Source organism: Triturus cristatus, chromosome 10 (genome assembly GCF_964204655.1).
Source record: "Triturus cristatus chromosome 10, aTriCri1.1, whole genome shotgun sequence".
NCBI lineage: Eukaryota > Metazoa > Chordata > Amphibia > Caudata > Salamandridae > Triturus > Triturus cristatus.
In genome coordinates, this window is record NC_140593.1 from 610159483 (window position 1) to 610185189 (window position 25707).

Genomic DNA, 25707 nt, shown 5'->3' on the forward strand with positions numbered 1-25707 from the left:
GACTCTGTGTGCAAATAGGAATTACAGGCAGATTTATTGCGTTTTGCTCTAGTGATTTCACAGTTGCATTAGTAGGAAAAAGGGGGAGCGATTTTTTGGTGCAGAAGCAGACTCTTAGCACACACCCAGCTCCTTTCCATGTATAATCATGCACAGTATTTACAAGCGAGTGGGGTTTGAGGTTTCAGTCTGTAATGCAAATACATTCAGCATCACTAAGGCTGGTTGCCCTTGCTGGAGTGTAGGCAGTCACCCAGGATACACATGGTGGTGGTCTGAAAAAGCAGTTTGGACATGTGCATTTAAAAAAATCTGAAAAGTGGATTCATAATGTGTCAGTCTGTAAAAGTGATTATCACTTGCCAAAAAAAAAGAGCAGTAAGTGTGCATTCAAATTGGCAAAGAAATTTCGTTTTGTGACTAATGTGAAAACATGACTCTGTGTGCAAATAGGAATTACAGGCAGAGATTTATTGCGTTTTGCTCTGGTGATTTCACAGTTGCATTAGTAGGAAAAAGGGGGAGCGATTTTTTGGTGCAGAAGCAGACTCTTAGCACACACCCAGCTCCTTTCCATGTATAATCATGCACAGTATTTACAAGCGAGTGGGGTTTGAGGTTTCAGTCTGTAATGCAAATACATTCAGCATCACTAAGGCTGGTTGCCCTTGCTGGAGTGTAGGCAGTCACCCAGGATACACATGGTGGTGGTCTGAAAAAGCAGTCTGGACATGTGCATTTAAAAAAATCTGAAAAGTGGATTCATAATGTGTCAGTCTGTAAAAGTGATTATCACTTGCCAAAAAAAAAAGCAGTAAGTGTGCTTTCAAATTGGCAAAGAAATTTCGTTTTGTGACTAATGTGAAAACATGACTCTGTGTGCAAATAGGAATTACAGGCAGAGATTTATTGCGTTTTGCTCTGGTGATTTCACAGTTGCATTAGTAGGAAAAAGGGGGAGCGATTTTTTGGTGCAGAAGCAGACTCTTAGCACACACCCAGCTCCTTTCCATGTATAATCATGCACAGTATTTACAAGCGAGTGGGGTTTGAGGTTTCAGTCTGTAATGCAAAGACATTCAGCATCACTAAGGCTGGTTGCCCTTGCTGGAGTGTAGGCAGTCACCCAGGATACACATGGTGGTGGTCTGAAAAAGCAGTCTGGACATGTGCTTTTAAAAAAATCTGAAAAGTGGATTCATAATGTGTCAGTCTGTAAAAGTGATTATCACTTGCCAAAAAAAAAGAGCAGTAAGTGTGCTTTCAAATTGGCAAAGAAATTTCGTTTTGTGACTAATGTGAAAACATGACTCTGTGTGCAAATAGGAATTACAGGCAGAGATTTATTGCGTTTTGCTCTGGTGATTTCACAGTTGCATTAGTAGGAAAAAGGGGGAGCGATTTTTTGGTGCAGAAGCAGACTCTTAGCACACACCCAGCTCCTTTCCATGTATAATCATGCACAGTATTTACAAGCGAGTGGGGTTTGAGGTTTCAGTCTGTAATGCAAATACATTCAGCATCACTAAGGCTGGTTGCCCTTGCTGGAGTGTAGGCAGTCACCCAGGATACACATGGTGGTGGTCTGAAAAAGCAGTCTGGACATGTGCATTTAAAAAAATCTGAAAAGTGGATTTATAATGTGTCAGTCTGTAAAAGTGATTATCACTTGCCAAAAAAAAGAGTAATAAGTGTGTTTTCAAATTGGCAAAGAAATTACGTTTTGTGACTATTGTGAAAAGAAATGTAGTAATATATTTAAATAAAATAAAGGAATTTTTTTTTAGTTTTTTTCAGGTATTGCTGAAGAGCAGTGAACAAAATTTAAGATGCCTACAAAATCCAGAGTTCAAAAAACTCACAAAAAAAACCTATATTTGAAGACAACTGGAGGACCAAAGTTAGTAGAAGATGCTCATGTTGGGAAAAAGAAAAAATCTTCTGGTAAGCAGAAAAAACAATTTCTAAAAAATATATTCAAAAGAATGAAAAATGTACAAAATGTCTGTACTGGAAAGAATGTTTTGAAAAGAAAAGGACAGGAAAAAATTGAGAATTTAGTTAATGCAAATATACCTTCTGCAACTGAAAAGATTTACATAAATAGAAAAACAGCGTTTAAAGAGATACGTAGAAAAATGTTTCAGAGAAGAGTTATGTCCAATTTGATAAAGGATGTGAAGAAATATAAGCAAAAGACTAAGTTTTATAAAAGAAAAAAAGAAATTGAAGCCATTGCAGCAAAGGCATTAGAATTAAAAAGGAAACTATTCATTTTAATTTTGAATAGGATGCGTACATTAGACAAAATGGTTAATGTACTGAAATCACATAGCAAAAGGAAAAGAGTAGTGAACAGAACAAACTTTTGTAAAGTGTTTTTAGGAAAGTGGATGCATAGTTCAAGTAGTGAACCTTTTTTTAATGAAGAGAGCTATTTTCAAAGTAATAGTTTGCTGCATGCAGTTGACACCAGAGGTCGTGCTTACGAAGTAAAAAATGGTTGCATAATGGAGAAGGAGATAATGGTTCCAAGAGATGAGGTACAAGTGATGGCAGATGAGGCTATGGGGAGACGTCCTAAAGCCCCAGTGTACACTTGGAATTGTAGTAGTATTTGCACTGTGCGTCAGGAATCTATTGACAAATTTCGTGAGTTTCTAAGAGAATATAGTAAAAAAAGTATAAAACAGAAGATTAAGGTGCTTCAAAGTCTGGATCCATGCAGAGTGAGAGAGAATACTGGTTTGCAGGGTCATTCTCTGGCTTGTCTATCTAGAAAAGTGTGTAATAGTGTTTTCCATCATTTTAGGATGCTGGCTGTTCATCATACTGAAATGAGAAAGTTTGTGAGACGGTTGTATTTTGCCAAAAGTCCAGCAATAAAGTTAAATGAATTGAATAGGGCTCTGTTCCGAGGAACGGTATCAGATGTAGAGAAGGTTGTTGATGAAATTCAGTTTTGTTACTTTGGTCCTGAACAAAACAGTGCAGAGAAGGACACAGTAAATGAGGAAGAAGTGGAAGAGAATGTAGAACCCTCTGTAAGTAACACATTTAATGATCACATAACAAAATTTGCAATAATCTCTAATGAAAGACCAAATTTTACTTGTATTTGTTGCCGCAGAACTCATTATAGAAAACAAACTAGGAATGTTGATCTCTACAGAAAGAGTGAAAATGAAGATAATTATAAGTGGAAGGATTTTGCCACATATATATTTCTTGAAAATTGTTTTGATTTGGGTGAAGATCAGCGTATTTGTAAATACTGTTACAACAAGTTAGAGGAAAATAGAATGCCGACCAGAGCTGTACATAATAATTTAGAATTGGATGCTATTCCTGCTGAACTTTCTGAATTAAATACATATGAGTCTATACTCATTCAATGTGTTCATCCGTTCCAGACCATAGTACGTATGGAGCCCAAAACTGGTAAATTACCTCCTTCCGATTTACTGAGAGGTTTAAAAGGTAGAGTGGTGTATTTGCCCTTGGATTTGAAAAAAAATATGGAAACTATTGATGCGGATACTTTGGAAACTGAACCATTAATTATTCTGGTTAATGGTGTACCTACAAAGAATAAGAAGATTTGGCAGGAGCTGGTAGATGTGCGGAAAGTACAAAGAGCAAATTTGTATTTGAAAAGGAATAACAAATGGTATGAATCAATTTATATAGAAGAAGAAGAAGAAGAAGATTTACAAGAAGACACAGAAACACCAACTGGACAAATTGAAAAAGTGGACAAGTCAAAGGAAGAAGAAATTTATGAACATTTTAGCATACATCCTCTTCATTCAAAAGAAGTTATGGGAGACAATATTGATCTCTTTCAGATGAAGAAAGCAAAAGGAACTCCCGTGAGTGTATGGGAGGAGAGCTTGGAAGCTCGATGTTTTCCCCAGCTGTTTCCTAAAGGAAAAGGAGGACGATACGATGAACGTCCGGAACAGATTCCAGCTTCTGAGTATCGGACTACAAGACTATATGCTGAAGATCCCAGATTTCGACAAAGTATTCCTTATTTGTTCCATCTTTTATTTGAAAGCGACTTGTCTGCACTGTCTTATGCAGTAAATCACATTTTAAAAAGTGGAGTACATTTACAAAATGTGTCTGCTAAGGATTTTATGGAGAAAGTGCAGCACCGAGATGATCATTTGGAAACACAACTGATCAATCTGATGGCTTGTCAGCGTGGGACAAATGAATATTGGTACCGACGCCATGGTGAATTAAAATGCATGTTACGGAATTTAGGAACACCAACATGGTTCGTTACACTAAGCTGTGCCGAGTACGCTTGGGATGATTTACTGGATTTTCTACGAGAGGCAAATTCAAACATTAAAAACATCGAATACAAGACAGCAGGAGAACTGTGCTCATTGGATCCGGTTAATGTTTGCAGATATTTCAATCATAGATTTGAGGCTATGATGTCCTTCATCTGCAATAAAAAAAATCCACCTCTTGGAGAAGTAGTAGATTTCTTTTGGAGAAAAGAGTACCAGGCAAGAGGTGCTCCTCATAGTCATATGCTGTTGTGGATCAAGGATGCCCCAAAGTTTGGAACAGATACTGATGAAGCAGTGTTATCTTACATTGAAGAATATGCAACATGTGCTATACCAAAAAGCACAGAAGAGAAAAAGTTAAAGGAGCAAGTTTTACGTTTCCAAAGTCATCGGTGTGGAAAATACTGTCGACGGAAATACAAGAGCAAAGATAAATACTACACTAAATGTCGATTTGGATTTCCTAGACCTGTTCTTTCAAATGGAAGAGTAAACAGTTTTATGTCAGCTGTGAGACATACTATCACAAGAAAATCACCTAAGAATACCTACAACCTTAAAAGAAAAGAAGAATCAAAAAATATAAATGACTACAACCCAGTCATTTTATCCATGTGGAACGCTAACATGGATATACAGTATGTAGCTGACAATTCCATTGCTGTTGCTCGATATGTAACGTCTTACATTACGAAATCAGAAAAAACAGAATTGAAGGAAATGTGGGAAGAGATTTCTCACGAGAAGACTGTCAGTAAGAAGCTGTACAGTTTCAGTTTGAAGATGTTATCGCATCGAGAAATTGGATCCTACGAATGTTCAGATAGGTTATCTTCTGCAAGTCTCTACTCGAAGTCAAGAAGAATAATTTGGGCAAGTTTAGGCCTTGCAGCAATGAGAAATCGGGTACTAAAATCTGTTGGAGAAATTGAATATTTGGCCGAGAATGACCCAGAAAGTACAGATATTTTGAAATCAAACATGTTGGACACATATTATCCCAAGAGAAGTCAACATCTGGAGAACATGTGTCTCTATGAAGTGCTGCAGAACTACATTTATTCACGGAAAGCCGCAGAAGACATCAACAATGGAAAATATAAAGTCATTGGTGAGGAAGGATGTTTGGTGAAGCAAACAAAAGGAAGTTTGATAAATCACAGGAAGCTGAGTTGCGACACTACTGACAAGAAGGAATTTTACTACTTGGCTCTTTTACAGTTGTTTAAACCATGGCGTACAGAGGATGAACTACTGGGAGAATTTCAAAGCTATGAAGATTCTTTTAATGCTTGCAAAGACAGCATACAATGCAGTACATTCTCAAGTTATCTGCAAATGTTAAATGAAGAAATTGAACAGGAAACTACAATTGCAGCAGAAATAGCTAGAGACAGTTCTCAGGACAGCCAAAGTTCAGAAACACTCAGTCAAGATCCCCTAGGACAACCAATCGTTGAAAATGAAGCATCAATAGCCATGAATGAAGTGGAAACGGCTATGAATCAAGCTCAAGAAGAATTTATAGACTTACAAAATTTGGAAAGACAACTGAACGAAGAGCAGCAACAAATTTATGAAGAGATCAGAAACAAAATTGATCACGGATTTCTACATGAAAAAAAAGAGTGCTCATGCACATCATTTCATCCAATCAGGATGTATGTAAGCGGACAAGCTGGAACTGGAAAAAGTTTCCTAATTAAAGTCATCAGAAGCTACCTACAGCAAAAAACGGATTCTACTTTGTCTTGTGTGGTTACTGCTCCAACTGGGTTAGCAGCATATAACATAAAAGGAATCACTTTACATCGTTTGCTAATGTTACCAGTGGAGCATGAGAACAAAATACAATACAACAAGCTAACTGGAGAAGCATCCTTGGAAGTTTCAAGAGTCTTGAAGAAGATGCAAGTTCTCATTATTGATGAGGTGAGCATGGTTTCAAACTTAATGCTTGCCTTTGTGCATTTAAGAATGCAGCAAATTCTGAAGACAGACTATGACATGTTATTTGGTGGAAAACACGTCATAGTTTTTGGAGATCTTTTGCAACTTACTCCAGTTAAAGGACAATGGACTACTCACAGAAGTTGGCAAAAAAGCATTACAGAGTCGGCTGCTACATAATTTATTTCCAAAGGAAGAAATAGTTGCAGAGAAGATATACAAGAACATTGCAGAAAACAAAAGTATCATCTGCTTAATGCCAACTCTACGTGAATGCTCAATATTCAATGAGGAGCTTTTGAAATTGGAAAAGGAAGAGATCAGGAAATTAGAAGCAGTGGACAAAATTGAGGATGGAAGAATTACTGTCACAGTAACAGGCACACTGAAAAATAAATTGGATTCACTAGAGAAGAACATTTCCAAAACAGCTGGATTAGAAAAAAATCTATATGTTTGCATGAACTGTAGAGTATTTTTAAGGAGAAATTTGGATGTTGAAAAAGGTTTAGTTAATGGAGCTATGGGAAGAGTTGTGGGTTTTATTAATTATCAGAAAAAAGATGGAATTGAATGTTTAAAAATAAAATGTGATCAGATAGAAGAAGTTAAAGACATTTGTCGTTGTACAGTTCGTTTCATGCTTGTGAAAGACTTATATGTACGTAGGAAGCAGTTTCCGTTTTCGCTAGCATATGCTGTAACTATTCACAAGTCTCAAGGATTGACTGTAGATTGTGCATTTGTGAACATTGGTTCAACTGTGTTCAAAGAAGGTATGGCATATGTTGCTTTGTCACGAGTGAAAACATTATCAGGTTTATTCATGATAGACTTTGATGACTCAAAAGTTAGTGCTGATACAAATTGTGTAAAGGAGTATAATAGATTAAGAAGAAGCTATGCTCCTCATTTAGGTCAGTATCCTGTGTTGGAGAAACGTGTAGTTTCTCGTAAAAGGAGAAATGAGAATATCTGTGATGAAGATGTACAGAGGAGGAAAAAAAAGAGGAGTGATGTAATTGCAAGCAAAAAGAGTAAGGAAAAAGAAGAACAGGTTGTAGGATGTCATTTTGAAAATAGCTCTGGTGTCAACTGCTATGCAAATGTAGTGCTGAATGTTGCATTTTATCTGGAAAGTTTGCAAGAGCAGATAATAGTAAATCAGGGAAAAAGATTCTGTTCAGAGCTGAGTCTCCTTTTTCAAAAGCTGAGTAATGATAAAACTCAAATAGAAAGTGCTACTGAAATTAGAAAACTTTTAGATGTATGTTCAGGACGAACACAGTTTTCTCAAAATGAACAGCAAGATGCACACGAATTTTTGATGTTTTTTCTTCAGGTACTGGAAGAAGAAGAAGTTGCAATTGATAATTTATTTGGTCTCTCTTATAAATGGGAACATAGTTGTGAAAACTGTTATAATATATGTGGCTCTAATGTTGATAATGAAAGGTTTATTTTTTTGACATTGCCAGAGACTAAAACAGTCACTTTTGCTAAATTAGTTAAAGATGCTAATCATAGCATGCAATGCGGTGAGTGTCAATCTGACATGTTTTCAACATTAATTTTAAAGGAATACGGACAGTATGTAATTTTAATGATGCAACGATGTAGAGCTGATGGTTCAAAATTGGATACTTTAATAAAGAAGTTTACAGGACAGCAATTATCAATTTCAGGAAAAACTTTTGTAACTGTTGCAATAATTTTCCATGAAGGACCTACTGTTACTTCTGGACATTACACAGTTTATCTTAAATGTGAAAAAGGCTGGACACTGTGTAATGATTCCCAATTGGTTTTTAAGCAACGTTTGCCTTTTGATTTAGCAAATTCCTATCTAATCTTCCTGAAACCTAAATTTTAGAGAGACTTGGCAAGATCTGGACAAAACAATTTTACCATTTTATTGGATTACCATTGGAATTTTCAAAAATAAAGATTTTTTAAATTATCATTTGGCCTAATGGAAAGATAACCAATTGTAATGTGGACTTTTTTAATTTTTAATGAAACTTTCGAAAACCAAAAATTTAGAGAAAATCGGTAACATCTGCTCAATTTAAATTTTGGAATGTTATTGGAGTGCCATTGGAAATTTTTTCAAAAAAGATTTTTTAAATTACTATTTGGCCATGTGGAAAGGTAAACAATTCTATTGTGGACTTAATAAATTATTAATAAATATTTAGGGAACCAATATGTTACAGAGAATCGGTGAGATCTGTACAAATAAAACTTTAGAATTTTATTGGATTACCATTGGAAATTTAATCAAAAAAGAATTTTAAAATTACTATTTGGCCTAAAGGAAATGGAACCAGATGTAATGTGGAGTTATTTGAGATATAATATTGTGATTATACTTCTGAAACAAACATATCAGACGGTATTTTAAAGAAATAAGTATTGATATTAGATGATATTTTTTTAGAATATTATGCATTTCTATAATGTTAAGTTTAAGTAAAAAGAGATTCTGGGCTTTTTTAATACAATCTTTGAGATTGTTATTTTTTTTTGCCCGCTGTAAAATGATGAATGCAATTGCTTTCACAATTTATAGTGAAATGCAATATATTCTGAAAACAGCAAAAATAAGGCAAAAATATTTTTTGATAAATATGTAAATATGTGTACTGTATTATAAAATGTTTTAAAAATATTAATACTTTTTTCTTTTTTTTCAGATTGATATAGAAAATTTTCGAAAACTAGAACCATTTTTAAAGCAATTTTTTTAAAAAACAAATGAATAAATATTTTTTTGAGTGGGTATGGTAAGTCAATAATAATAATTGTAGTCTCTCAAAGACCTTGTAATGTGATAATTGATTTTTAGTGTTTTTAAAAAAAAAAAAAAAAATACGCGCACCGTACGCGTACGGTAAAAAAAAAAAAAAAAAGTTTTTAAAAACATATATATAAAAAAAGATGAAAGATAAGGTTGGCTCTTAAAAGAGCCGTTGTGTTCATGCAGGGACAGAGGAAAGAAAGATTGGGAAAATTAGTCTCTGCGACAAGTGTGCTGATCTATTTTGAGGTTCACTAGGGAAACACTGGTCTCCCTATGACAAATTAGATCATGACAAGAGGCGCATCGAATATCAACCCTCAGAAATCGAGGGTTAATTTCCAGAGGGCCAGCAAAAGGAGATGCTCCCCCCACAGATGAAGGGCTCACCTGACCTGCAGAAGAAGGACTCAGCCCTGCAGATGATGGTCCAGGCTGAGCTGCTGTGGATGTGCTTGGTTGACTTACTGAAGGGTTACCTCCAGTAAGTCGAGCATGTGTCCTTTTGTGTACATCCTTGAGGTGCCTCATCATGGTATGATTCCCAAAGGAATACTTCCTGTCAGGATTACCTCTTGAAAGTACACGCTGACACAGCTTGCAAGTCACTAAGGGTGCATTTACCTTTTGCTGGCCTTCAGGAAAAGTAAAATAATCCCATACATAAGAGGTCTTTTGTTTCCTCGCTCTCTGCCTCAAGGTAGTGCTGCTAGTGCTAGCCTCACTCTCAGAAGGGCTCTGCTGTTCTGCCATCGTATCACAAAGACAACCCAGCTCCTTCTCCTAAGGGATCACAAGCAGAAATGAGGGGAATGGGTGTGGTGTAGGAGAGTTCTAGAACTGAAAGTAGTTTCAACCAATCAAAAGTTGTGTTTCATGATCACATGACCTACCGTACGCTTACGGTACGCTTACGGCAAAAGTACGCATGCGCGTAAAAAAGACACGCGCTTGCGCGCATGCGCATAACAGTCACTACCCGACACTTCCGCGTAACGTGCGCGTGTAGCGTACACGCGTACGCGTCCCACGCGGAGTACGCGCGGCTACGCAAATTGCGTAACTATACTCAAACAGCGTAGATAAATTACGGACATTGCGTAAACCGTACGCTTACCGTAAGCTTACGGTACGCGTACTAAAAATAAAATAAAAAAAAAAGGAAAAAATGTATTGCTAATAAATTTTACCTGTTTATTTTATAAAATATTTAAAAAAAAACATATTATAGAATTTTAAAAATTTAACCATAGTCTTAAAAAAAGGATAGAAAATTTAAAAAAAAATATGTTTAAAAAATAGAATAAAATAAAAAAATTTGCATTTAAAAAACCTTGCAAATTCACTGAAAAAACCATGGGTTTCACACACGTTATAGTTAGGAATTAGCATTTAAAAAACCTTGCAAATTCACTGAAAAAACCAAAGGTTTCACACATGTTATAGTTAGCTGGACATTTCACTCGTAAAAAACCAATGAAATTCCCCCGTTATAGTTAGTTCAGCTAACTATAACTCGCGCGCCCGCAATGCACTGCTGATGACGTCACATATTACATCACTCATGACATGGTCAGTGACATCACTCATGACATCACTGATGACATCTCAAATGACATCACTGATGACATCACTGATGACATCATCCGTGTGATAGAGTGGCAGACCACCTCTGCCCCTAATATAACCTTTGATACACACATTCAAAAATAGAAATTAAAATTTTAAAAACAATGGACATACCAATACCAGTTACAACAACCTATTCAGTAATTCTAAGATCCACATACACATCCACTCATTCACCAACAGTCCTGTACAGTCACTCATACATGTACTCACTCATCATATGTACTCATACACGTATACATCCTGTTACACAATGCCACTCATCCATAGAGGTACTCACACACATAGTCACTCATGCTAATAAAGAATCAAACATACATTTACTTGCATATACAGTTATACACACACCGCCACACTTACTTCTACAGAAACTTACACATACTTAGTCTTTTAAACAATCACTTATAGAAACACATACTTATTCATACAGGAACTCTTCCAATCTCTCACTCTCACATATACTCGCTTATATACACCAATTGTCACATATACTCGTTTAAAACATATGTAGTTACTCATAGAGACACTATTGAGACAGTCATTCACTCACTAACACACCCATGCACACACTCATTCACCCATAGAGTCCTGCACACATGCTGTCTTCAACACATACAAAGAGTGAGTCACTCATTCATGCACCTATGCACTACGTAATACCCCCCACCGAACCATACAGACATCAGACACTGATACTCAAAAAACCAACTAATAACCTATATAGACACCCATGTAGCTACTCACCAACCCATGCAGCCACTTATACACAAAGTGAGAGACTGATACAGATATTTACATATTTAAACATTACTCACTAAGCCATGTATTCACTAAGATACACTTAATCAGTCAGTTATACAATCAATTTTTCAAAAACAATTCATCCATTTAGACACTTATATACCCATGTATTCTTCCATCGACCTTGAGATATACATATATAAAACATATGTAATTTTCTGAAAAACACACATTCTCTGAATGATGTCATCAGTGATGTCATTTGAGATGTCATCAGTGATGTCATGAGTGATGTCACTGACCATGTCATGAGTGATGTAATATGTGACGTCATCAGCAGTGCATTGCGGGCGCGCGAGTTATAGTTAGCTGAACTAACTATAACGGGGGAATTTCATTGGTTTTTTACGAGTGAAATGTCCAGCTAACTATAACATGTGTGAAACCTTTGGTTTTTTCATTGAATTTCTAAGGTTTTTTAAATGCTAATTCCTAGCTATAACGTGTGTAAAACCCATGGTTTTTTCAGTGAATTTGCAAGGTTTTTTAAATGCTAATTCCTAACTATAACGTGTGTGAAACCCATGGTTTTTTCAGTGAATATATATATATATATATATATATATATATATATATATATATATATATATATATATATATATGTTTTTTTGGTAAAGGTCATTATGATGGAAAAAGTATTTGCGATTCGTGTATAAACTGGAGAAAGTTAATGCGAAAAAAACAACAATACTTAGCACAGCTGAAATGCAATCTCAAGAGAGACATGCTGGACAGCAGCCCCTCCTGCGCTCTGGCCACTAAGTCACTTTTCATTAATTACCTCCCCTTGCCTCTCTGTTATGGGCATGTCAGAAAAGCATTCAGCAGGCACACAATGAATTGACACTTTTATGATTGGTATAAATGGCCTTCAGTAATAGTCACCTGCCCACTCCATCAACAGACATCAGTTTGACAGTTACAGGAACATCAAGCGCATTTCTTGTTAAACATTAATTCCGTGTCAGGTTTCTAGAAGACACAGTCCAGACCATAATTCAGTTTGAAGAAAAATGACCCCTAAATGACGGCAAGGGATACGCAGGCTGTATGTGTATTACGGCTGATGTTTGCTTTACTTTTCCGGAAAGGATGTCAGATCCCGGCCATTTGCAGCATCTTTAATGTCTCAAATACTGCAGGGATTTTAAGTCTACCTTGTTCGGGGACACGGGCGAGGTATTCACAAAGCTATTTGAAGAAGTAGGCTTCGCTTATACGTGCAAATATCCTTTTCAATGACAGTAAAACCACTTTTGAAATTCACAAAAGTTAATTTTGTACTTGTAAAAGGATTTACACATGCAAAGATTTTCATGGGATATAGAGCCACAGGTACGTCACTATTTCTCATTCGCAAGCGGCCCAATTCGCAGAATTGGACTGTTTGCGATCTGTAAAAAGCCTTTTTCTATGTACCAAACCCTATTTTGCGATTCGCAAAATAGGTTAGCAATTCGGTATTAGGAAGGGGCCTGTAAGGGGAGTCCCTTCCTAATAGGGACTTGCTGTGGTATGTATGAATGCTTTGCGACCAAAATCGCGAAACATTTGCTTTTTACCACCAAATTCAATTTGGTGGTGACCTATTCGCAAACAGGAAGGGGTCCCCAAGGGACCCCTTCCCCTTTGCTGAATGTATGCGAAAACGTTTTTAGGGGGTAAAGAAAACTTTTCATTTTTCTTTTTAAAACGCATCCTGTTTTCCTTTATGAAAAATAGGACTCATTAAAAAAAAAATTACATTATTTAAAAGCAAACACAGACTTGGTGGTCTACTGTCCCCAGCAGGCCACCATCTCTGTGTTTTTAGCGATTCCCAATGGGTCGCAAATTGTGACCTACCTCATGAATGTTAATGAGGTAGGTCAATTGCACCCCACTGTGAATCGCAAACAGTGTAGAAAACACACTGTTGTACATAGCTGTTTGCGATTTCCTAATAGCTAATCGCAAAAATACGCTATTAGGAAACAGCAAACGATAATGTTAGTACAATTAGCCCTTAATCTGCAGTCAGTGACTGTGGTGGGCCTTCAAAGACTGGAGTGTACTACAAGTAAGTGCATAGATGCAAACAGTTGAGACTCCCCTCTGACCCATGAGCAATCTTGCACTATGAGCACATTGCAGATTTACAAAAGTGCTCCAAGCCTATGCCTGTAAAGTTGAAACTGTTACAGATTTGCAGACGCAACCTGGGAAATCTTTGTAGATTCCCCAAATTAGTCAATCTACACCACAAATTCATTAACGTCCTAGAGCAGATTTATTCATATTTAGGTCTGGCGTTGGCAAGCCTTTTGATTTTGATAAAATTATAGGAAAAATATGCGCACTTAGAGGGGCTTGCAGCCAGTGCTCTTCATCCATTGGTCGGTTATTGCGTATTCACATTTTTGTACCTCCTACACCAGCTTACAGCATGGAGCAGTGGGTCAATTGGCCAACTTCACTGTGACCATTCTGCCCTTTCACAAGCAGCACATCCACACACAAAGTAGTTCCCTTCAGTATCAGTGGTTTTAAGACCCAAAAATATTTTTGCTTTTACCCACTGTTTTTGGTTGACAAAGGCTTGTCAGCTTCCCCAGCAATAAAGGTTTACAAAAAGGCTGAAAAAACAAAGCAAGCATTAAGAAAGCCAAAATACTGATAGCCGGTGCGTGACCTATTGGCTTGTCACAAAGTTACTTCACCTTTGCCATCTTTGAAAGGGAAAGGGAACTTTATTAGAAGACGCAACCCAATTTAAATTTAATGATATGCTTTATTATCTTTCTGATTGAGCGAGCAGAAATCTTCTCTCACTAGCATGTTGTTATGAACCGTTCAAAGTACACAAATTTCACAAATGTATTGTGACTGCATTATGTTCTAATGTACCACATTCATACCAATTGGCTAAGGGCTGCATTGAAACTCAGACCATCACACTTCCAGACCATAATCCTAACGACAACACCGGGGGCCAGACTACATAGATTGCACCAGTACTCATGGTGTAATTTACGTAATCTGGAGGTAGATTGGGCCTATAGTGAAAAGCTGTAAAGTATCATGGCGGGCAATCAAGAGCAATGATAGCATAGACATTTCTCAAAGTTCAACTGTTCAAGTTCAATTGAGGGTTACCTAGTAGTCCATACTTGACCCTAAGTGCATTGGACCACGAGTTGTCTCGAAGTTGAAGAAGTCCAATGGTATGTGTTCCAAAGACGCCCGGAAGATAGACTTCCCCATCTACAGAGTACTGCTGTAATTTATCATCTACTTTCTTCTCCAAGTGTGCTGCAGGAAAATAAATGAGAAGTCTTAAGATAAATCACAGGCTGGAAAAAGATTCTACCCTTGCAGAGAATGAAACAATTATCATGAGAATTGACCACAGAACTGGAGCAGAAAACTCTCAAATTCTACAAATTGTGTAATGGATGGCAAAACAAAGGTCCATGAACAGAAATTCAGAAATCAGAAAATCATTACCTCCACTTAGAGACAAACAAAGTGTGTCACCCAAACGAAAGCACCATGAGAAAAAAAACACATACCTACCTACCCAAAATAGGGACCACTGAGGGAAAACGAGCAGCCTCAACCTGGTTTTTTGGGTGTAAAAATGGCTTTACTCTCCAGTGATGTTCTCTCACCCTTTTCTCTAGCAGCTTCCGTTTTCACTCTATGTGCCCCACCCCTTGCTTTTGGTGAAGGAGCCCAATCCACCACAGAAATGCAGAAAGTGTTTCTTTACATGATTCTACTCTTCTTTGGCTCATTGGGCTTCCCTCTCACCAAAAGCAAGGAGAGCAATGACTTCTTAGGGATTTTTGGGGCCCTGGTCAAAATATTTTGTGGCCCACTGATCTCCATAACTTTAATCGTGTTTTTTATTTCATGCTCATTCAAGCACTTATGATGCCCAGTAATGTCAAATTATGTGTTAAACTTTGAAAAACATAGGCACAGAAAAACACCCAGAAACACAAGCTGCTTGCTATCTGCCAGCAAAATTTTACCAAAGGAAAGTTTGAACAGGCATTAGTAAAGCCATTCCTTTTTGCACTTGAATCTAAATCTTTCAGTATTTAACCAGCTAGCTACTCTCTTTGTATACAAGATAACACAAGGATTGCTTGGTGGATGCTTAGAGGACTAGTGAGTAATATTAAATTAAGAATTTTTCAAATAGTGCTTGAAACTGCAGCATTAGTTGCTAGATATTCATAATTACAAATAAATACCCCTTCACTACTGCCGTTCTTACAGCAACTGTAAAAAGTAATGGCCTACTCTCTACATTTGCTCCATGCCTTTGGTGAAATCTCATCACTTCCTCCAAGTTTCTTCCCCTGTCTTGCTCCTCTTCTTCACCTTAGACGCATTCATTCTCTGGCTTAGACAGCTCCTCTGATGCTGCTGAATAAGAGACATGGGAGTGTCTGGGAGACAAGAGAAGCACAAATACAACCCCCTGAGGCATTTTCCTCTTTCTATGAGTGCTGCAGAATGCAGCACACATAGAAAGAGGAAAAAACAAGGAGAAATAAAGATATTTCTTCTCGTTATGCCTCCCTTGGGGATGCATAGCACTTTGAAGCATTCCCATGTCTACTAATATTAGTTACTCTGGGAATGTGCCAAATCCAGGGGTGGATGTGTGGGAACACCTACGCTCCACCCATGGAATGTCTCCCTGGGGCAGAGTAACACAAGGAACTGACTTGCACTGCCTTGCGTTACTCCAGATCTACCAAGCATTGCATGGACAAGCAAGGTGACCTTGCGTGGTTTTGTAAATCTGACTTTGGTGTTGCTTTACTCTTGTGTTGCCCTATGTGATGCATGGGCAACGCAACACTTTGATTCATCTGGCCCTGGGTTTGAGCCCAGGAGTAACCTCAAAATATTTATGAGGCCCTGCATTACATGTACGCTGCCGTTGCTTCACTTTTTGTGACGCTGCGGTGGCGTAAATATTGCGCCACGTTGCTCTATATTTATGAAGTGATGCATATAGGTTGATGCGTCACTTCATAAACCCCTGCGCTACATTATACCTGCATCAGGTATAATGTATGCAGTGTTGGCGTTCCACCGCATCAAAGCCCCATAGAAGTGACTCTTTGAAATCTATAAGACTTCAGTGTGCCACTTCTAGGATGCCATTGCATCAAAACCTTACGCCTGCCTCATGGCCGGCCTAAGTGTGACGCAGGCCCTTGCCCCATGTGAAAGGACACTTTGCTGGAGTTGCTCTGTTTTCAGACACACTTCAGCAACGCGTCACTTTTGCGCCTGCAGATACGTCAGTAATACTGATGTACCTGTAACTCCTTGCGACATGATGCACCATACTGTAAATACGGCGCATCCATGGTGTCGCAAGGAGGTCACACTGAGAAGTGTTGCATCGCTGCTTTCTCGCAGCGATGCAACACTTCTCATAAATAAACCCCTAAATGTCCCTTTCCCTAATAATTCTGCCCTATGTTAAGCACTTTAGTGCCCTTGGGCAAGTTTGCACTTCATAAAACTGTGAGGCTAAAAAAGAATCAACATGTTTGAACAATGGGCATTGCATGCTTGCATACAGGAGTGTTTTTTGTACGTGACTGTCAGTGGCGTAACACAAAATAACGAGCCTTCCTGCAGAAAGTGATGTTGGGGCCATGAGCCTCCTATATCTTAGAGCTATTGATTGGCCTGAAGCTGAGCAGAGGGTCACCTTGTAGTGTTGGGGGCCCCTGGAGGGCTGTGGGCTTTCCCTCGCTGCAGGGGTCTGCCTTTCTCCCCTGATGTCTGTCTCTGTTTTAGCAGAGACATTACATAAGATAAGGCCATATGGTTTTGTAAATAATATGCAAACATAAAACACAGCTCAATGCAGATCTTGGAATCTCAAAACAACTTTATTATCTGAGACATTGTTCTGGGTACTGAGAAAAGGCTCTGCAACCCGAGAAGCTGACACTGGATATGTAATTTGGCAGCTGAGACATTCTCTCAGAGTGTTGACTCGTTTCACTTAAGCTGTCTTGAAGGGCCTTCTCCGCTGAGACATCTGTGGGAAACCTCAGATGCCATGGGAACGATCAGAGTGAAATGAAATGACTCCTGACATTTAATCCGTGTCTAAAAGCCATCTTCAAATTCGCCAAAAGTCCTTTGACGTGTCTCACCCAGTGCGCGCATGCACACAATTTACAGACGTGTCATCAGTGTGAGAGATTTTACTTATCAGTTTAGTCTGAATTGATTAGGTTAATTTGCACTACAAATATGTCCCCTGCCTCTTCTTCCTGGGGATTTGCTTAATACAGTAGCAGTAAACGATCAGTTACAGAGAACATTCCGCATTGACATTTTATAGGGCCGATCCTTCATTATAATTTGAAATACATGAGCTTTTTAAATTGTAGAAATAGATGACACAAAAATTTGTTTTTTCGGAGATGTTATTCAGGCTAATACATCGAATATACAACGGTTCAAAGAGAAGATTGGGGGAAAGGAATTAGAATACAGCTAAAATGGGGGTATTTTCTATAGGGAAATGCATTTGCCTAGAACTCTCCTTGAGCTTCCAAAATGCATTATTTCGTTGTTACCAAATTTTAAGGTAATGAAAACCTTTCAACCACACAAAAAGGCTTATTTACAAGCCCATTGCGCCACCAGTGCGTCACTTTTATTGAAGCAATAGCAGCGGAATGGACTTCCCCATATTTACAACACCATGTAGAGTCACCCTGCGTGACTTTTCATGGCCTTGTAAATATTTGTTGGGAGACATTACAGTTTAACATCACTATACAAACTTTGGACATAGACATTGTGTCACTAGTCGTAAAAAGTCTACTGGTCGCCCAAAAATATTATTCACAGAATTGAAAAAAAGATTTCTGCATTGGACAATAGAGGAGTTGGATGGATTTAATGATTAAGTTAATATTATCTGTGATAATATCATTTAAAAACAAAAAAGTAAGATGCATACCTCATATATTTAGGAGCTGCTGAAGGATGCAAAATGTTCTGAATTTGCTAGAACATCAATATTTCAAGCAACAGCCTTCAAATCCCAAACTGGTGCTAACTTAGAGGATTTCTAAAATATGTGACGTGTGGCCAGAGGTACTATTTACTACTCACAAAAAACTGGTTGCAATTTGTGACCAGTAAATAATTTTCTGAGCTGACCTATGTACAAAGAGATCGGTTCAGAAAATTCAGATTCAGATTGGGTTGCAGTTCGACCTACCTCATAAAAATGATTGAGGTAGGTTGCCTTAATGGAAATGGAGCTGTATTTAAAAAGAAGGGTTTTCTTTACTTTACATTTGTTTGGTTGAAAGTCGGCAGTGGTCCAGGGAACAACTACTGACTCCCCTAAAAACCTGAAACGGGGGTGAGGATAGGGTTGTAAAATTAAAATGTTAAAAGTTTTGCAACTAGATTTCGGTCACAAATATAGATTTTATACTGATTCTGTCATTGGAATGCACACCTACAACATGCTCTTTTCAGTTACCAAATTGGTATCATTCAGAGTCTTATTTCAGGAAGCTGGAAATGTTTTTGATTAGTACATTGCAAATAATTAGTTTAATGGTTTCAAACACGAATCGGTGCATTTGGGAAAATTAAGAAGCTTCAATTTTAGTTTTTGTTTCCATTTTTTGTTTCCATTTGGAAAAGTCTAACTGATCTTGTAATTCTAGTCTAGATACACTGGGAATCTTTAAGGAATCAACTGGAGTTGCAACTGATTTATAAGTTATTGAGACCCGATTGGAGGCTATAATGCATTTGCAAAGTGCAAGCTGTCTCTGAAGGACAACTTTCACCTTCTGAAGTGTGGCTGTCAGCCACGGAAAGAACAGCAGGTGGTGCTGGAGACCACTGCACACTCCCCCAGTGTCATTCACTGCATTCCAATTTTTTTTCATTTTGAAAGCATCCCCTGTGGGACTGCAGAAATCATATGTCAGCATGCAGTGAAAGTGAAAGCAGGGGTCTTCTGTACCTTGTAGGATGACCCGTCATGAGACATGATAAAAGACAAAGATGAAACACATGACACAGAGGACAATGGAAATTACAAGGTGGGATACATAATGCCACACTCCCCAGAGTACAGCTACAGCCACTAGGGCCCGGCACACTCAGACGCACATCTGGGTCAATAGTGGCAGAAAGAGTATTGTGGCCTGATTAACACTGAGCTCCCGTGTCTGGTAAAAGCTGCTGTTGTAACTTCTCGCTACTCATATTAGTTTGCTCCTGGCTTGACTCGTTACTACACTGTTGTATTTTGTATTTTATGTTTACACTGTTCATGCTTATGCATATTGGTAGTTCACCTTTAAATATTGATGATTACTGTGCTCTAGAATGTGGAATCTCCTAGCAATTGTGTGAAGCTGGAGCATTCCTGTTGGAGCTGTTGGCAGAGCAGGTCTCCCTGACTCTGCTTTCGATGTAGCCAATAAATAACCATCTTACTACCTCCAGTGTAGAGTTGGTTACTACAAAAATATTGGCGAAAATCATTTGGCTACATGAGGAACCCACGCAGCTGAGCTGACTACTCCTGATGGTATTTCTTCATGAAGATTGGGTATGCTGAATTTTATTACTGAATAATCGCAGCTGGACTACTGCCTCAAAGGTATTTCCGTGCCTATTCATGTTGCGCTCCCCTGCGCTGTGTTGTATTAAAAAAAAAAAAACAAGACTTCAGTCTCTGCCAAGAAGGAGAAGGTATTAGTGCAACTTTAACACAATTAGACAACAATTGTGAGAACACTGTGAGTTTTGCATCAAGGGTGTTGAGAACTCCCGAGCTCCAATACTGCGTCATTGAAAAGGAGATGTTGGCCTGTGCCTGGGCTATTGATAAGTTTCGACCTTTTATCTGGGGTAAGCGGTTCCTGCTTTTGATGGACCATAAACCTTTGGCAAACATTTTGGGTGGAAGTTTGAGTAAGTGTTGTTCGCCAAGAATTATGCGTATGGTAACGAGGCTCCTTCAATATCAGTTCGAGGTGAAACATATTACCGGTGGCAAGAAAGGCAGAGCGGATTTTTTATCCCGTTTCCCCATTACATTGAGTGAACATGATGATGTGAGTTTGAATGAGTTAGCAAGTGAGGATTGTTATGACTGTTTTGTTGCTGCTATGGAGTTACCTGAATGGAATCTGGGCTTGGAGATTGGTTGGGTTCAGGCGTTTGAATCTGATTGTGTGTTATGAGAAGTCTGTGCTTTTGTTAGAAAAGGGTGGCCCAGAGAAAAGGTTCTTCCAGCCTCCCTTCAATCTATATGGAAGGTTGAAGGTGAGCTCTCCATTAAAGATGGCTTGCTGCTCAGGGCGGACAAGTTTGTACCTCCTGACGTTTTCCGCAAAACCATCATTGAGGGAGCCCATGAGGGTCATCTTTTTTCTACTCTTTCCAAGCGGCGCATCCAGGACACATATTGGGGGCCAGGGATGGATGCTGACATTGATTTTGTGGTTTCCAATTGTTGTATTGCGGTGCGGCAGACAAGAGTTTGAAAGTGTCAGTGCCCCCGGTAATGCCTATTGAATACCCTAAAGGACAGTGGTTGAAACTAAGTATTGATATCATGGGACCGTATGAAGTTCTTTCAGGTGGATTCCAGTTAATTTTGGTCCTTATGGACTATATGTCAAGATGGCCTGAGGTCAAGATGGTGAGGGAAGCCAACACCAAAACTGTTGTGGAATTTCTTTAAAGTGTGTGGCTTAGAGAGGGTTGCCTGAGACTTTAGTCTCGGACAATGGGAAACAGTTCATCAGTACAGAATTTGAATCTTTCCTCCTTGAGTCTGGTGTAAAACATCAGAAGAGCTCTCTTTACCACCCGCAAACTAACGGTTTAGTTGAAAGGATGAATCGGGTGGTGGGAGAATGTATTAAATGTGCCAGAGCAGGGAGTCATGATGTTTGCAGACCACTAGATGCCATGGTTTGTTTCTATAGAACTACACCTCATTCTTACACTAAGATTTCTGCCTTCGAACTTTTGAGGGGACGGAAGCCCAACTCGAGTTTCAGGCCTGCATGGATGAGCAAGTGGGTCAAGTTTGAATCTGATGTTGCCCAGTTAATGTCTTCGGCGAGTGAAAATATGTTGCCTACACAAACTAAACAGAAACAGTGGTTTGACTCTAAAAGGGGTGTTAAAGTAGCTCCGCTTGAAGTGGGAGACTCTATTAAGATCAAAACCGCTGATCATACAAAGAAGGGTGACAGTAAATTCAGTGAACCGGTCAAGGTTCTTAAGATTGTTGGAAATACAGTAAAGGTTGAAGGAGGTCATTGGTGGAACCTCAACAGGGTGGTGAAAATTTGGGTAAGAGATGTCACCGCATGTTCTGAGAAAGTGGTTCCTCCTTCTATCAACCAAATCTTTCCAAGGAAAAGTTCCGGAAACATTGTTAAACCAGCAAGGTTCAGGTCGTAATTTGTTCTTGTGTTTGTTTTTTTTTTGTTTGGTTTGAAAGAGAAGATAGGTTGTATCTTGTATTTTATGTTTACACTGTTCATGCTTATGCATATTGGTAGTTCACCTTTAAACATTGATGATTACTGTGCTCTAGAATGTGGAGTCTCCTAGCAATTGTGTGAAGCTGGAGCATTCCTGTTGGAGCTGTTGGCAGAGCAGGTCTCCCTGACTCTGCTACCGATGTAGCCAATAAATAACCATCTTACTACCTCCAGTGTCGAGTTGGTTACTACATACACCTTTGTGGTCTTTCCCCTGTTTGGTTTACCCATGGTCCTCCTGAGCCATCACCTATTGTGACTTGCTATCTGCCTCTTTACCCCTAGTATTTAGTTTGTCTTTCCCATCCAGACTTCCTTGCTCCCAGTGCTGCAGTGGTCTTCATGTTCTGTGTTAGTTTCAAGGTGCAGTTTTACCATCCGTTTGCACCTGGTAAGTGTGATTCTGTAGTGTTTTCATATTTTAATTGCTCCTGCTGTATGCCACCTTAGTAATTTGTCTTCTCTCACCCAGAGGTGGAGATCTAACTCTGATACTTTGGTCTCAGGATGTTGTTCCTAAGGAATCTAGTTAGGATCTTTCAACTGCAAACCAGCAGGAGTGTCTCTCTTTCTCTCTCTCCTCAACCCCATTTCCCTTTAGCGTGGATTAACTTTACCATCCAGGACTTTATTCAAAGGGGTGAGCCAACCTCTAGGGGGCAGGAAGTGATTGGCATTGACATCCTCACGCTGGCAGAATCAACTTAATGGAAAATAGTTCCATCCCTGTATTTGCAGCCTTTCACAGAGAATGAAAGGGGGTGATTACAATGTCGTTCGGCAAGCATTCTGACCGAATCAGTTACAGGATGGTTTCCAACTGAATCGGATTCGGGGAGTCCGACAGACCGATTACGAGTGTTCCAAATACGATTTGGTCGGACTCCCATTGCCTTCAATGAGAGCCTGTGTTCCGACCAAATACGCTGGCTCACATTGAAGAAAGGGGCGGGTGGGGAAAATCATGCACACTGTGGTAGGCACCCCTTGCTGCCTGCCACACTGTGCATGGTCTGAAAGGGGGGTCCATTGGGTACCCCCACAGGCCTCATTTGGAAGGCTCCGGGTGAAGGGGGGCCTGCTATGGGCCCCCAAAGTCAGATTCCAACAGTCGATCCATGTCAGAACAACTGAATCGGAAAGGCTGTCCAAATATGTCATCGTAATCGCTCGGTCGGAAACGCGGACCGTTGACCTGTATGAGTCGGCTCCGAATGACTCGGATTCTCCGAATGCCATTCGGAACCGACTCGGAAAGTTTGAAAGCTTTCCGAACATCGTAATCCGTCATTCGGAACGCTTTCCGAATCGGTCGGAAAGACGGGTTCCGAATCGGATTCGGGTCTGCCGAATCCGATTTGGAGCCGAATCCGACCGACTTCGCAATCGACCCCATAATTGTGATACAGCTAAAACATATTATTGAGATATATTAATATTTTGTACTGTGACAGAGCAGCATGTCAGTGTCAGCATAACATGATGATGATGTCATAAAACATTAGGTGTACCAGAAACTCTGACTTGATTGTGACCTCACTCTCATAATGCAGCATACAACGTCATGGAAGGAAACTCTCCAATGCCTTTCGGCAACCAGCCATTGCTTCAACAGGAATATCTTGCTTGACAGCAGCACGCTATGGTCACCAATACTAGTTGACCAACACAGTGTCCCAATCCCCCGCCACTCCCGCTCCATCACCATAGAAGGAGCAGACAAGGCTCCCCGCAAAGATACCCAGTCCAGCTTCCCTCTAGATGCTCTCAACACCCCGTCACACCTCCACACCCCGACCAGCCCCCCACAATTATTTACCACCTGCTCAAAGCAGGTGGAAAATATAAGTGTTAAACTCCACAGAATGGAGAAAATCTGTGTCAACGAACCCTGCAATCAAAATTCAGAATTCAGTTTGTTATTCCCCATTCTAGGGAGTCAATAGGTAATTCTAGTTAGTACACTTGCTGTTAGTTAGACAGTGATTTCTATATCAACAAATTTAGATAACATCAGTTCTAAAGGGGCAATAGAATTCTTCTTTGTTATTTTGCAAGATACGCTAAGTTTAGTGGTGAAGCATTTTTATTTTGAAAATGATAATGTTCAAATCTTTATCAACGTGGGACTTAAGTTGATGTAGTAAATATTTGCATCCAGAGGAGAATGTTGCCATTAATGTCACACACTTACAATCAGGTATTTTGAAAGTGAGAAAAAAACATTTGATTTTCAAAAAGTCCAATTTAAATATGTAGTTATTTTTGTATCCAACCTTTGAGAAATGCTGTATCCTTCAATAAATTATTCAGGGCAACAACAACAGCCATTTTCCTTCCGAGCTGCTTGGTGATATTCCCCGAGAAAATGATTGGGCTGCCATACTTCGAGAGCTTTAACTCCAACTGTACCGTGTATCTATGATCTCCACTCACTGTGTGTAAATCAGTAATCCCCTGAAATGAAAGAGAAGCAATTGTGTAATCAGACCTGTTTTCAAGGAAATTCTAGATAGATATTTAGTAAAATACACAATTATAACCAACTGCTAAAGAGACTGTACCAAGGACACTGGCTCATAAAATCAAAAATGGTCTGTGGTTCTACATTTGAAGCAAATTTGCAAATTTCAGGGAATCCTCGAAAAATCCAGCAGCACTTCATGGAGCCTGCGACTTGCAACTACCCAGGAGAACCTACAAATGAAAACATTTTCACATTCGGAAAAGTATCAAGTGTACATTTCTGAATGTGTAAATGTAGAACATTCGTTTATATGCATTGAATTATTTTTCCATGTAGGGAAACTAGTTTCCATGGAAAAATGCTCTTCTTCTAATCATTTTCCACTTTTTTGGTGTTCCATCCATTTTATCAACCCAAAAGCATATCTAATCCTACCCTTGACTGTGGTAAATCTGAAAGGGTGGGAAACATCTTGTGAATTTGCATACCTTGGCATGCTTGTGGGTATTCACCCATAATCCAACACCTTGAACAAATGTATTCACACTTATAATTGTGTGAAAGCTCCTTTGTAAGCATATTCATTTAGGTGTGGAAATTCATGTTTAATGAATAGCAAATGATCATTTTCACCAAGCAGGGTAGTGATGACATGATACTGTTTTTAAGTCTAATTCACACTCTGCATAACTGGTGGCAAATCATGACTCAGTTCCCCACACATTATTTTAAAGCATAAAGTAAGATGAAGGATTCACCCATTGTTTGGGATGTTCCATCATTAACCCTAGTACCCAAGCAAAATCAGTATGAAAGAATATCTGCAATTTGCAAGATCTAAAATTCTGCTTTCTACCTGTCATTAACAGCACCATTTTGGCACAGTGATGCTATTTCACCTCAACCTTTCCTTCCCAAATGGGCCAACTAATCACATTGAATCTGGGGACTCACCCTTATGTAATAGATATCTTTATCATCTACAATCAATTCCAAGTGTCCAATTCGTGCAGTTCTAGAAGCTTCAAGTTTTCCTGAAAGAAAGAACAGATTCAGAACTGTTTAGCACCAGACCTATGCTAGTCATCTAGTACAATAGGAGATGTCAATGTAATAGATAGAATATACAAATCATATTTTTGTTCATGGCACACATTCTGTGCACACACCGGGTGT

General features: G+C 38.9%; 1 protein-coding gene across 1 annotated transcript in view; it reads right to left on the reverse strand.

The window, feature by feature from the left end:
- Positions 1–25707, reverse strand: part of APOLTP (apolipoprotein lipid transfer particle homolog) — a 1292669-nt gene that overhangs the window by 566727 nt on the left and 700235 nt on the right. Inside the window, exons 23-25 of the mRNA XM_085632129.1 lie at positions 25486–25565; positions 24341–24521; positions 14626–14781 (exon numbers count right to left, since the gene is read on the reverse strand). Of these exons, the coding sequence (XP_085488255.1) occupies positions 14626–14781; positions 24341–24521; positions 25486–25565 (417 nt within the window). The remainder of the gene's footprint in view (positions 1–14625; positions 14782–24340; positions 24522–25485; positions 25566–25707) is intronic.